Source organism: Syngnathoides biaculeatus, chromosome 21 (assembly GCF_019802595.1).
Source record: "Syngnathoides biaculeatus isolate LvHL_M chromosome 21, ASM1980259v1, whole genome shotgun sequence".
NCBI lineage: Eukaryota > Metazoa > Chordata > Actinopteri > Syngnathiformes > Syngnathidae > Syngnathoides > Syngnathoides biaculeatus.
Window position 1 is genome coordinate 831,790 of NC_084660.1, and position 12,875 is coordinate 844,664.

General features: G+C 42.0%; 1 protein-coding gene and 1 long non-coding RNA gene across 5 annotated transcripts in view; one reads left to right on the forward strand and one right to left on the reverse strand.

Annotated features, from left to right (window-relative positions):
- Nucleotides 1-12,875, reverse strand: part of LOC133494396 (uncharacterized) — a 322,682-nt gene that overhangs the window by 111,734 nt on the left and 198,073 nt on the right. The gene's annotated exons all lie outside the window — the stretch shown is intronic.
- LOC133494650 (anti-Muellerian hormone type-2 receptor-like) overlaps nucleotides 11,722-12,875 on the forward strand; it is a 41,303-nt gene continuing 40,149 nt past the window's right edge. Inside the window, exon 1 of one of the 2 annotated variants that reach the window (XR_009793351.1) lies at nucleotides 11,722-12,232. Coding sequence is in view for 1 of the 2 variants with exons in the window: in XM_061808661.1 (XP_061664645.1) it covers nucleotides 12,185-12,232 (48 nt within the window). In the remaining variant the exon portion in view is untranslated. The remainder of the gene's footprint in view (nucleotides 12,233-12,875) is intronic. The other variant, XM_061808661.1, reaches the window with a different exon arrangement.

Genomic DNA, 12,875 nt, shown 5'->3' on the forward strand with positions numbered 1-12,875 from the left:
CTACCACGGAGTAGATGGGAAGAGAAATGGAGTAGGGGTTATTTTAAAGGAAGAGCTGGCTAAGAATGTCTTGGAGGTGAAAAGAGTATCAGACCGAGTGATGAGACTCAAATTTGAAATTGAGGGTGTTATGTATAATGTGGTTAGCGGCTATGCCCCACAGGTAGGATGTGACCTAGAGTTGAAAGAGAAATTCTGGAAGGAACTAGATGAAGTAGTTCTGAGCATCCCAGACAGCGAGAGAGTTGTGATTGGTGCAGATTGTAATGGATATATTGGTAAAGGAAACAGTGGCGATGAAGAAGTGATGGGTAAGTACGGCATCCAGGAAAGGAATGGTGTTGGACTTTGCAAAGAGGATGGAGATGGCTGTAGTGAACACTTATTTCCAGAAGAGGGAGGAACATATAGTGACCTACAAGAGCGGAGGTATAACCACGCAGGTGGATTATATTTTGTGCAGACGATGTAATCTGAAGGAGGTTACTGACTGTAAAGTAGTGGTAGGGGAGAGTGTAGCTCGACAGCATAGGATGGTAGTGTGTAGGATGACTCTGGTGGTGGGTAGGAAGATTAAAAAGACAAAGGTAGAGCAGAGAACCCTGTGGTGGAAGCTGAGAAAGGAAGAATGTTGTGCGCCCTTCCGGAAAGTGGTAAGACAGGCTCTCGATGGAAAGCAGAAGCTCCCGGAAGACTGGAATACTACTGCCAAGGTAATCAGAGAGACAGGCAGGGTGTGGGTATGAGCTATTTTTGAGTGATTTCCCAGATCAAAATACCAAGAACGATAACACCAATAATAAGAATGCCATAGATTCCTGGTCTCCCTCTCTTGGTCCGAAAAGCAATCGGACCATCTGTAGGAATCATGGTTAATAAAACAACAACAAACGATAAAATAAAAGTGCAATTAGGAGTCTGTAGCAGGACAAAGAATAGAATAATGAAACCACTTAGTTCCTTTTCCCTCCAAGTGGATGGCTTTGGAGGTACGAGCAGTCACCTTGTGTGGGCCAGACCAACGGGGTTCTGACCACTTATGAGAGAGTCATTTAAGGTAGACAGATGACCATTCAGGAAGATCAAGTGTAGGAAGTGATGATGGAAGAGAGTCCTGGATCTGTGAAGGAAAATTAGAAGCAAAAGAATGCAGTTGTGTCCAAAACAGTTTATGAGAAAATTTGGAAGAACCAGCGCCTTCCTACAGCGGTTGGAAGAGGAGGAAGGGCCAGGCATCAGACGATCTGTAAGAAGTTCGTAAGGGGAGAAATCAGTAGAGCAAGACACAGTTTGTCTCATAGACATTAGAGCAAGGGGGAGAGCCTCAAACCATTTCATGCCAGAAGAGGTACATATTTTACCCAGTTTTTCCTTCAACGTGTGATTCATACGTTCAACTGTACCTTGACTGGCGGGGTGATAAACACAACCAAACTTGTGAGTTTACCCTAACCACTTCCCTGCAGTAGCTAGGTGTGTGGATGTGAAATGTGTACTGTTGTCCGAGTGGATAAGAGTGGGTAAACCGTGTGTTGGAATCCAGTGTTTCACCAAACCTTACATTACCGACATGGCATCTTCACGAGCACAGGGGTAGTCTTCAGGCCATCTGGAAAGGGTGTCAACAAAAACAAGAAGGTAGCGTTTACCTTTAAGAGGAGTGATCATGTCTGTGAAATCCATGACCAGTCCAGCAACGGGTCAGGTGGGTGAGTCAAATGAACCTGGCAACAGTCTAAGTGTGGGGCGAACATTGTGTCGCTGGCAAATATTACAGTCACGACAGTGGGCATGACACAAGTCAGACATTTTAGGATGCCACAACATGCGAAGTTTGGTTAGCGTGGCTCTGGGGCCAATATGAGAGGTGTTGTGCTGTATTTTAACCAATTCACTAAGAGACAGAGGTTTGGGCAGGTCTGGAGCGGATTTGTCAGATAATTGGGCACGCATCTGTGGGACATAGCCTGCAGCCTGCTTGGCTGCCAAGTCGGCGGCATTATTGCCGAGGGCTGTGGTTGAAGTGGATTTGGAGTGGCCAGGAACCTTGACGATAGCCACCACCGAAGATTTTGCCAGGGCTTTGTCTAATTGTTGGATCAGTGTCAAATGTGCAACAGGGGTACCTTTGGCTGTTTTAAAGTCATTCCGTTTCCATGCAGACAGTTCCAACACATCACCCGAGACAGCATAAACAGAGTAAGAATAGAGAGTGACAGATTGTCCGACCACCAGTTCCAGTGCGAGCACTTCCGCTGCTTGGGCTGCGGGAGCAGATGTTAGTATGGAAGAGGAAACAGTTAAAATTCACCTGAGGGCTGCTGCTCCACTACGGCAGCTGCTGCAGCCAAAGAGCCATTTGGCTTACGGTAACAGCAACCATCAGTGAACAGGACCCTGCCGTTAGTCAGAGGTTGGACAGAGAGATCAGCACGTGGAGAAAGAGAATCTGTACAATAAAAGAACGATGCTCCGAGGATATAGTGGATCCATCAGAGGACACCACTCTGAACAAGAAGGTCACTGATTTGCAAGAACACTGAAGCTTCTTTCTGGAAGCTTTGAATCCCAGCTCATGCAAACGAACCAAAACAAGTTTAGTTAGAGAATAACACTACTCTGGTGTTGGGGCTGCCAACAGGAGATCATCAGCATACATCATGAGTTTATATCCGTCTGGGAGATCTAGATCCTGAAGCAATGATTTCAAACATTGGTTAAAAATTCCAGGTGAATTTTTGAAGCCTTGTGGCAACCTGGTGTACTGCAAATTGTGTCCCTGATATCTGAATGCAAACCAGTGTCTAAACTTGAGTGCGAGTGGGACACAGAAGAATGCATTTGCCAAATCAGTCGCTGTGAAGTATTTCAAATCAGGTGTGATGATAGACAACATTCAGGCCTGAGTGATGTACACCACGAGGAGGTGGATGTTTCCAGGACTCCAGAATTCCACAGGCTAGTGAAAGTGTCCTCCATCCCCTGGTTAGCAGCCGCTGGCCAAGGATAATGAGTTATGTAAACATGAGATCCTTTTAAAACAGTGATTTTAATGTCTGGTGTCTTAGTACAATGTCCAAAATCAAAGGGTCCAGAGGACCAAACTGATTTAGGCAGTTTGTTTAACATTGATTCGGCGTTGTCATGGTCAGAGTAGTCATGTCCGTGTTATAATATGGTCATATTAGTTGTCGGAGGTGCATCAGGAACAATAATGTGGTGGTAATCATCTTCAGATTTAGAGATCTGTGCGTTAGGGAGTAGGGTCTCCTCACAGTCAGTCATTTGAGTCAGTCGTTTTACCACAGGTCCCAGCTGGCTGGCCTCGTGTCCTGAAGACAGAGCGAGTGAAATGTGGGGTACTGACTCTTCCTGCATTTTTAACCATGTCATTTGATCTGGCGTAAGAGAGCAGGATGCTGCTACACGCTCTCTTGCTGCGTATTTATGTGTGGATGTTATGTCCCAAGCATCTCCTTGTATGGATGCGAAGTTTTCCATATATACTAGATCGTGGTTGAGGTCGTAATATATTGTCCAATGGTATGGATCTAGTTGAGGCAGGTAAGCCCTAAGAGTGTTTAACCAGGGCTTCCACAACAGAAATCGATGTATGAGACCAGGTTTGTTTCTGGTTCAAGTCGGGCCCAATAAATGTCCACAGTTGGAGTTGGTTCACTCATAGGTGTCATAAGCCATTGTCCAAAGTGCAGACGGTGTCAGTTGCCATTGGTGTTTGTGGTGAATGTACAAACGAATGGTGGAAAGTCTGTCCAACCAAGATTGTCAGTAGGGGTTGAGTCCATTGCAGGGCCTGTTGAGTCCCTGAGAACCCCATCAATTGCACAGTGTGTTGTGACAATAAAGTGTCCAGGAGCGAGATGTTGAGTGAGGAGTGTGTTGCCCCTGTGTCAACAAGAGTATTCACTTTTTGCCCCACAACAGAGATGGGGACCATGGCACCTGATCGCTGGACCCCTGGGACCCCTAGTGGTACTGTCCAACCTGCTACTGTCCATCCTGCTGCCAAGGTGGGCTGCCAAAGCCGTCGTTTCTGCCTCTGCCTTGGCCCCCTCGGTTGTTGGACCAGCCACCATGACCTCGCATTGGACCTTGAGGTGGAGGAGCTGTAAGACAGTCTTTAATCCAGTGATCAAGAGAACCACAACTAAAACATCATTGATCACGTTGATGTTGTTGCACTCTCCCCCGGCCCCCTCCATGCCTTCCTGCATATCCATCCCGGCTATTACCCCAGAACCCACCTGGCTGGCTAGGTGGTTGTGCCTGCCAAAAAATTACATCTGGTGCTACTTGTAATTTAAGAAGTTGTTTTTGCAGTTTAGCAATTTCATTATCAACCTGCTGTTGGCTTAAATAAATCTTGAGTTTATGCACTAAGTGTTGTCTAAATCTAGGATGATCTCTGGACAGGAGGTCAGGGTTAGCTTTAAGAGTGGTCTGTACTGGTTCAGAGAGACCTGCAAGGATTGCAATCCTGAACATAACCTCCCCCGAACCAGACTTTCCAGGGTGACGTCCAGTCGATTCAGTCCAATGTTTAGTACAGTTAGTCAAGTGCTCAAGTGGGTCATTTAACATAGGGGAAAGAAGTGGGTGCGGCTGTAACAGGAGTGGGGCCAGACGGCTCGAAGTGTGCTCTCAATATTGTTCTATTGGGTACGTTACGCATACCTGCAGTTGTCTCGATTTCTCGTTGTTCAATACTAGTGCATTATCTTGTCTCCAGTCTCCTGTGCAGAGTGTATACCCCTGTAAAGTTTCCACAAAACTAGACAGCCATGCATTACCACCAGAAGAGAGACGAGACAAGTTAGCAGTAAGACAATCAACATCTTTAAGATTAAACAGCTTGTGTATTGGACCTGCCGGAGCCTCTATTATGGGCATCATTGTAAACCAAAGCAAAGCAAATTTATTTGTATTGCTCATCTCATACACAAGGTAACTTCCTCTGTGTGTGTGTGTGGTGTACTTAAGTGTGATTCAGCGCGCATGTGTGTGTGGTGTGTGTGTGTGTGTGTGTGTGTGTGTGTGTGTGTGTGTGTGTGTTTAATGTGCATCCCTCCTCACTTTTGCAGTGTAGCCGTCTCGGATAGTTTCCTGGTCCCATTCCAACGTCCGTCACCGTCACCGGAATTGAATGCGCAGTGCGCCTTCTCTGTTCACCTTTTTAAGTTGAGCCCTTATCTAATCTGTCTCTTACATCTTTCAGTCTTTTACATTTATATTATATTTACATAGTCTGTCAATTTCCTATAACTTCATCGTCAGTTTGTCCCAATCGTGAATTTTATCCAGATTGTGCTTTTGTCATTATTTTAATGCACGCTTCCTTTCTCTATCTTGTTTCTTTTTGTCAACATTAGCCATCATTTGTTGCTCAATTTCAATGTACATTTTATGTTTAGTCGGATTATATTAAGCACTTTCATGATCAAATTCACGATCCATGATTATTTATTTAATTTAGTGGTTACTCTTCCTATCCTTCCGAATTCCTATCGCGCAATAAATTAGCCTATACCATTTTTACGTTTTTTTCGTACGCCATCTTGCGATGTCGCAGGCTCAAACTGACGACAAACCCTCCGTTTTTAAGTGATCCCAATCAATCAATCAATTGGACGTCTACAATATACGTCAGCTACGACGGGGGTATACAACTTCTCTTTATCTCTTATTTTCTTTATCTCTTTTTCTCTTATTCTCTTTATCTCTTTATCTCTTATTCTCAATAACTCATATGAGGCATGAACAATCTGATACCAATGACTTCTCAAATTTAGGCAATTCAATCCAGAATTTGACAGTAACAGGGTTCTGCTTACCTTTTGGTTTTGGTCGCGTCCTGGAGAAGTCAGAAGTACAGACGAAAACCCTTGACTTGTCCATGTAACACTCCTGTGTTTCTCATATGTCTCTATTTATCTCATCTGTCGACGGCCAATGCTCGTCTACCTCCCTCGATACATGGTCGGGGTCACCAAATTGTAGGGATTAGCGAGTTTGGACCCTATGCATGTTCACGAATTAAGGAATATATGACCAATGATTAGAAAAAATTAACAGCAAATGGATTTATTACAAAGGAATGTGCAATACAGACATCCGGGTCTTATCTAGGTATCTGCCGCACACGAGATGTGTGTCTTCTGGCAGGGTAGCCAAAGAAGAAGTCAAAAGCCGCCCGGTAAAAAAGTGCCTGCCCCCCTGCAGTCTGGTCCTGGGCTGGGATGGTAACTTTCCGCTCCTTATCTGCTGTCGTTCGTCTCCACGGCAACGCCTGGGAGAGGAGGATGCCGCTAGCCGGTTTTCTGCGTACAAAGATCAAGGACAATCACCGGCTCCACAACACATCCTTGTCTTATTAGCAAATGGACAGAACTTTATATGTTGATTAAATGTATAAGGTCATATTTAAGCAAATAATGAAAGTGCAATAAAAGTAAAATAGTCTTCAGTACTAAGACAAAACTTATTAAATTTCTCAAGTCCTCACAGCCCTCGTCGTACAAGTTATGAAGTTACTCACGTTCGATGTTTCTTCAAAATCCACGAATTGATCACAAACACGTCTCATTGTTAGCAAGCTAAGTTAAGGAATATTAGGCCAATATGCAAGATTAAGTTGGCGTTTCCACTCGCCCAATTTTTTATTAGTACTCACTATCCTCGTTCTATATGATACGTAGGTTTTGCTGGACATTTGATGTTTTACTCCACAGTAAATATTGGAAAACAGACGCTTTTGTTGTTAGCATCTCAGCAAGGCTAACTTAGGCTGAGCTGCTTCAACGCGAACGATACGAAAAAAACAAACATTAACTTGGTATTTCAAGATTAACTTCATGTCCCTAAGGGAGGCATCTTAAAATCTCTCACACTGGGACTGTCTTGTTGCTAATGAGACAGAAATAATATAATAGTTTGTTTGTTTTTGTTTTGTGTTTGATTTGATTTAATACATTTTATGAAAATTGAGCATTATTATAACATAAACAACTTAAATGTTTCTTGGGTAATTGATTAATGAACCACCACATGTTGCTGTTCTTTGCATGGTTGGATTTTTTTTGTCAGAGAAAATCTCATCATTGTACTCAAGCAGTCCAACTGTTATCATCGACAGTCCGTAGCCAAGTTAAATTGATTCAATTTCATGTGCATCTCTCCATATGGACAGAAAATCTTTTCTTTAGTTTGCCTCCTTCTGCAAAACATAACAAATTAACATTTGATTATATACTTGGAATTGGCGGCATGGTGGGACAGCTGGAAAGCGCTGGCCTCACAGTTCTGAGGACCCGGGTTCAATCTCGCCCCTCCCTGTGTGGAGTTTGCATGTTCTCCGTCTTGCCTGTGTGAATTTTCTCTTGGGACTCCAGTTTCTTCCCGCATCCCCAAAACATGCAACATTAATTGAACACTCCAAATTGCTCTAAGGTGTGATTGTGAGTGTGACTGTTGTCTGTTTCAATGTGGCCTGCGATTGGCTGCCAACCAGATCAGGGTCTACCCCACATCCTGCCCGTTAACAGCTGGGATAGGCTCCAGCACTGCTGCGACCCTTGAGAGTATAAGCGGCTAAGAAAACAGATATATGAATTGTTACATTACATTATATTCAAAAATGCTTTTTAATATTTTGTTGTATTTCTTCTCAAAGTGTTTTCATCTTTTCTTTTTAAATATGTCTACTGTTTGCCTTGTATAGGAATATTTCTTTGAATCTATTTGCTCTTTCTATTAATTAACAGTTCATCTGCATTCTGGGAGATGGTTATAGATTCCAAAATGATAAGTGGAAGGACACAGTGCACGCTTGAGTGTGAACGTAGGGAGATAGAAAGAATATTTTTTACCGAGCGAAATTCCACTTTGGCTAAGAAATCAAGTTAGGATGAAATGGCACTTAGTTCACGCACATAAAGAGAAAGACATTCCGTAGTTTATTCCAATGATTTTGGATTTGAACTCCAAGGTACAGTAATCTGTTGATCCATTTTAAAATCTTGGTTGAATCTTGCACCAAAATTTGTCAAAACATGCGTGAAACAAAATCCAAGGGAATCCTTAGCTTGGAGATTTGGGACTCAACTAGGTCAAACATACATACACAGTACAGTAGGCTATTTATTATATGCAGAGGAAGCTCCTGATCATTTACCTGCCTGCTTTAAATGCATTCATATTTTCACAATTGTGTTTGCCAAGTTCATGGTGACACCATATTTTTAAAGAATGCTGTAAATTGAGGTGTTAACAAAATAGTGGAGGTCTTATATTTCCTCAGGCCATGTTGAGGGATCATATACCAAGAAATGATCATATGACCATTTAATTAAACCCCCAAGTATATTTGTCTCATCTCTGTCAACATCAGCATTCGAAACTGTTTGTGTCCTGCAGTGACCGCTTCTGGCTTAGCCATCAAACAGAAGTGTTAAGTGTGAAGTGTGAAGCCACCAACCACTTATCCCCACAAGGGTCATGGGAATGCCAAGGCTGATCCCAGCTGAGGCTGGGGACACCATGAACTGATTGCCATCCAATCACAGGGCACATGGAGACAGAAAACAGTTGCACTCACAATCACACCTAGGGGCAATTTAGAGTCTCCAAGTAATACATATATTTGGGATGTGAGAGCAAACAGGAGTGCCCGGAAAAAACTCATGCAAGCACGCGGAAAACATGCAAACTCCACATAGCTGGGGCCAGGACTTGAACCCCAGTCCTCAGAACTGTGAGGCTAATGCTCTAAAATCTGTTTCTTTGATATCTTTTACAATTCACTCCTTCTTTGCGTTTGACACATTGGAAGTAAGGTGTGTTACAGATACGCAAAGGAGCATAGTCACACAAGTGACATCACACCCAAGTCACTCATTCCAGATCGAGTGGCACCCCCCCTGGATTTGTCAGTTCAAAGTTACATCTGACGGGAAAAAAAAACTTCGTTCTTTAAAGGGGAAATCCAATGGTTTGCATTAACAATGTATCCAATAGGTCATGTAATATGTACTCTATCTTGACAATGTGGCGCTCAGCTCATGGCTCCGGCAGTCAGCAGCATTATTTACAGCCAGAGGTTTCAAATCTGAATGGAAGTATTCCTCCGTCTTCCCGATCAACCGAGCGAAACAATCCTGAGCTGAGTGTTGAGTGTCTCAAAGGCGTGTAAGTCTTTGAGTATACACACGTATGTATATGTACATGTCTTGTTAAATCATGAGGATCATTTGAGTGTGTCTTTGATATTTGGATAACTGTAACAATTCTAATGGTAGTACAACATATACTGTATGTACTTCGAGCAGACAAGTATACTTTGAAGAGTTGTATACTGTCATTACTATTGCTATGCATGCCCTTGTAGCCTGAAGTTGGCTCCCTACCTTGCCTCAAATATGGAACTGGTGTGTACATGTAGCCATTGACAGGGAGTGGATATATAAGATGACAGTACACATCTGCATTGGCTTGTAAGAGTTTCACTAAACTAGTCCTAAATACAATATAAAAACTAGTGGCGTCTGTAACAATAGCTCAGCAGAACATTGGTAGAGTTATCTAAGACCTCCAGATTGTGTTGTCACTGCATGAAACTGGCAGTTGTGGGTCAGTAGACTGAAACGTTACTGTTAGGTTTGTCACCTAACAAAAAACAGGGACAAGAAATCGTCTTTCTTATCAGGAGGATGTGAGAGACAGGCCAGTTACAGTCTCCAAACACTTTCTGAACCAGCCTCTTCCGTACGCTTTCTTTATTTCTGAAAATACACAAGGTCAAAAGGAGGGGTGAGCAAGCAAGTGAACAAAGGCACATACTTTGACAATGATGTGTGTGCATTGATAAAGTTATTCTTGGCCACTTCTTGGAAGATTTGGAGTAGACTGGTGCACCTGTGCGTGTGTGTGTGGGGCGGCGTCCTGTGAACTACACTCTTTGAACCAAGTATGATACTTTGTCTGGCTGCATTCCTGTGTGCAAGGAATCTTCGAAACAAGGATGATACTTTGGTTATGTTGCAAGTCCATAATAAGTATATTAACAATAATTCTAACAGTCAGTCATTGTAGCAGTAACTTCAAAGTCACACATGATGATCACCATTGCAACATACTGCCCAATTCAATGATTGGAAATGAGAATCGAAGTTTTTATTAGAATCTTAATGACTTGTTGTAATCTGACAGTGCCATTTAACTTTGCTTCTTCACTCCCCCCTCCAATCTTCCATTAAGCCCTCCCTCCATTGCTATCCCACATCTTTCGCTTAAGTGGTGGCAAATGTGAATGGAGTAGTGTTTCTTCTGCACCCACAGACCTTCTGTGGGAGGGTGGATAATTAATGGAAGACCAAAAAAAAGGAATGGCATCACTCAATTACATTTCCATCCTCCATGCATCTACATTACCAGAACGCCTTCAAATGAGACATTGTTCCTTTTTTTGGAGGAACTTTTTAGCTTTTGGTTCCTTATTTTCTATTAGTATTGTAAAAATGACACAGATTACATTACGTGCTACCTCTGCAGGAGATAATCATCGTCAACATTTTGTCTGACAATGTTGATATAAGGTCCTATTGCTTGAATATAAATGAATTTTAAGTTGTAACCAGGGAACTTTTCAAATTTAACATGTAGGGGCCCTTTAAACACAAGTGTTTTAAACAAAAAACAGAATTCTCATTATATTACCAAAGTGTACACTTAAAACAAATTAGGATCTTTTTGCAACTGCATGATCCATATTTTATTTTTTCTCTCTACAAAAATAGTAGGACCAAACTATGAATTGTGAATGATTTGTATATTTATTATTTAAATTAGCTATCCATTTTTCTTTGATCTAAAACTTCACAATACTTGTGTCTAAATTCATCTTGATAAAAATACAGTGGTAATTATAGGTAATGTGATGTGTCTGGATTCAGACTCACTGGCATGTAATATTGAAATATATCAGAATATATTTACCTTTTCCATGTAAAATTAACATTTTTACAAGAATATTTATTTGTCTATGTTAAAACTGGGCCTATGCACTTTAGAAAAAAAGTATCTAAGTATGACTGAATGTCGTTGGTGTTTCTCTCTGCCCCGGGATTGACTGCACACCCTTGACCCCGATGAGGGTAAGCAAAGTACAAAATGGACGCCTGGATAGTCAGAAATATGTTAATTCTATACAACGTTTTTAGTACTTGTGGAATATTGCCCATAGGCTGTGGACTCTAGAGCCCAAGTGTGTCCCCCTGTACTGCAAATGCAATAAATCTCATTACTGTTAAGCAATACATAATGAGCAATCTAAGATCTGGGCAGTGGAAAGAAAATGACTTAAAGACTGAGGGAAAAGCTTCTACCTCTAGAATGAATTTGGAATGGCTTTTTTTCTTTCAAGTAGTAATGTGATACAGTTTTTGTTTTTACAAAATTTTTACAAAAATCGGTGTTATGGCTGATTAAAAATGATGCATAATTGATAAACAAATACCGTGGGTTTCTCATTTTAAAATACTGCATTTGTCACAGTTTATTTCAAGATGAGTGGTCTCTCATTTGAGCAAATGCACAATGAAGCTGATTTACATAACACAAGAGCAACGAACACAAACGTAACATAGCACAAGCGCCTAAGGACGGTTTTCTTATTTCAAAGAATAAAGCACTACGTGTCAAGGCAGGAGCAACTGGCATCAAGACATTCAACTTTTAACTAAGGACTCAGAGATCAACGAGAATATTTTGAGTCAAATAGAAAGGTCGTTCATTGAGAGAGAGAGAGAGAGAGAGAGAGGCAGAAGAGAGAGAGAGAGAGAAAGAGAGAGAGAGAGAGAGAGAGAGAGAGAGAGAGAGAGAGAGAGAGAGAGAGAGAGAGCGAGAGAGCGAGAGAGAGAAAGAGAGAGAGGACGTGCTGTGGGCACAACAGGAACAGGAAGTTGTAGTGTGTGCAGCTTGATACTGAGCTTCTTTGGGCACAGAGTTGGTTTCTGGTATTTGTGACTAAACGGCTCCAGAAACTGTCGGTATCAGTCTCGACAGTCGTGTCTCTTCCTTATGTGGAAGGCGGAACACCTCCCGGAAATAGAACACTCCACTTGCTTGTCCGCACCTCGAGGAATACTTTGGGGGATTCTCGGCCAGATTGATGGCCGTCACGTTCGCTGTATGGGGAACTTTGGTCGTCGTTCTTCAGGTGAGTTTTCTATCGTGCTTTTTGTTTGTTTGTTTTTGAACATGGCAAAATGTTATTTCCTGTCTGATTAAAAGGTTTTTATTTTTTTTACATGTTAGTACTAGACTTTAGGCAGTGTATTAAGGTTGTCGCAAATTGGTGTATTCATTTCATCTCGAGAGCCAGTCTGCTCATTCGTAAGCCTCCCCGGGGTGTTTTTTGTTGAGTTATTTTATTTTTATTGCCTCTGCTGCCCCAACAACAGGGATGAACATTTTTCTCGGATTCACGGAATTCCGAATTTTTTAAGATGAAAATGTCATGGACCTTTCCGAGTTGTCAATCACTCTTACAATAATATCCAATCAGATAGCCGCATTGGTTTAACCCCTGGTAACCCTAACCTAACCTAACTTGATTCATTTTCCAAAGCCTAAAACACAGTTGAAGTGTCCACGATTGATAAAGGCTCGCGGAAGAGTGCGCGTACAACTAAATGTGGACAATATCAACAAACAAAAGGCTGTATGTTCGAAGATAGAGTGAGTATCTTCGTCGAGTTTGGTTTCATTATTATCAGTGCTTTATACATTGCAGGAGAACAACTTTCACTTTGTTATTGTATCACTGACCGAACACGGGGTAAAAAAATGTTTCAGATGGG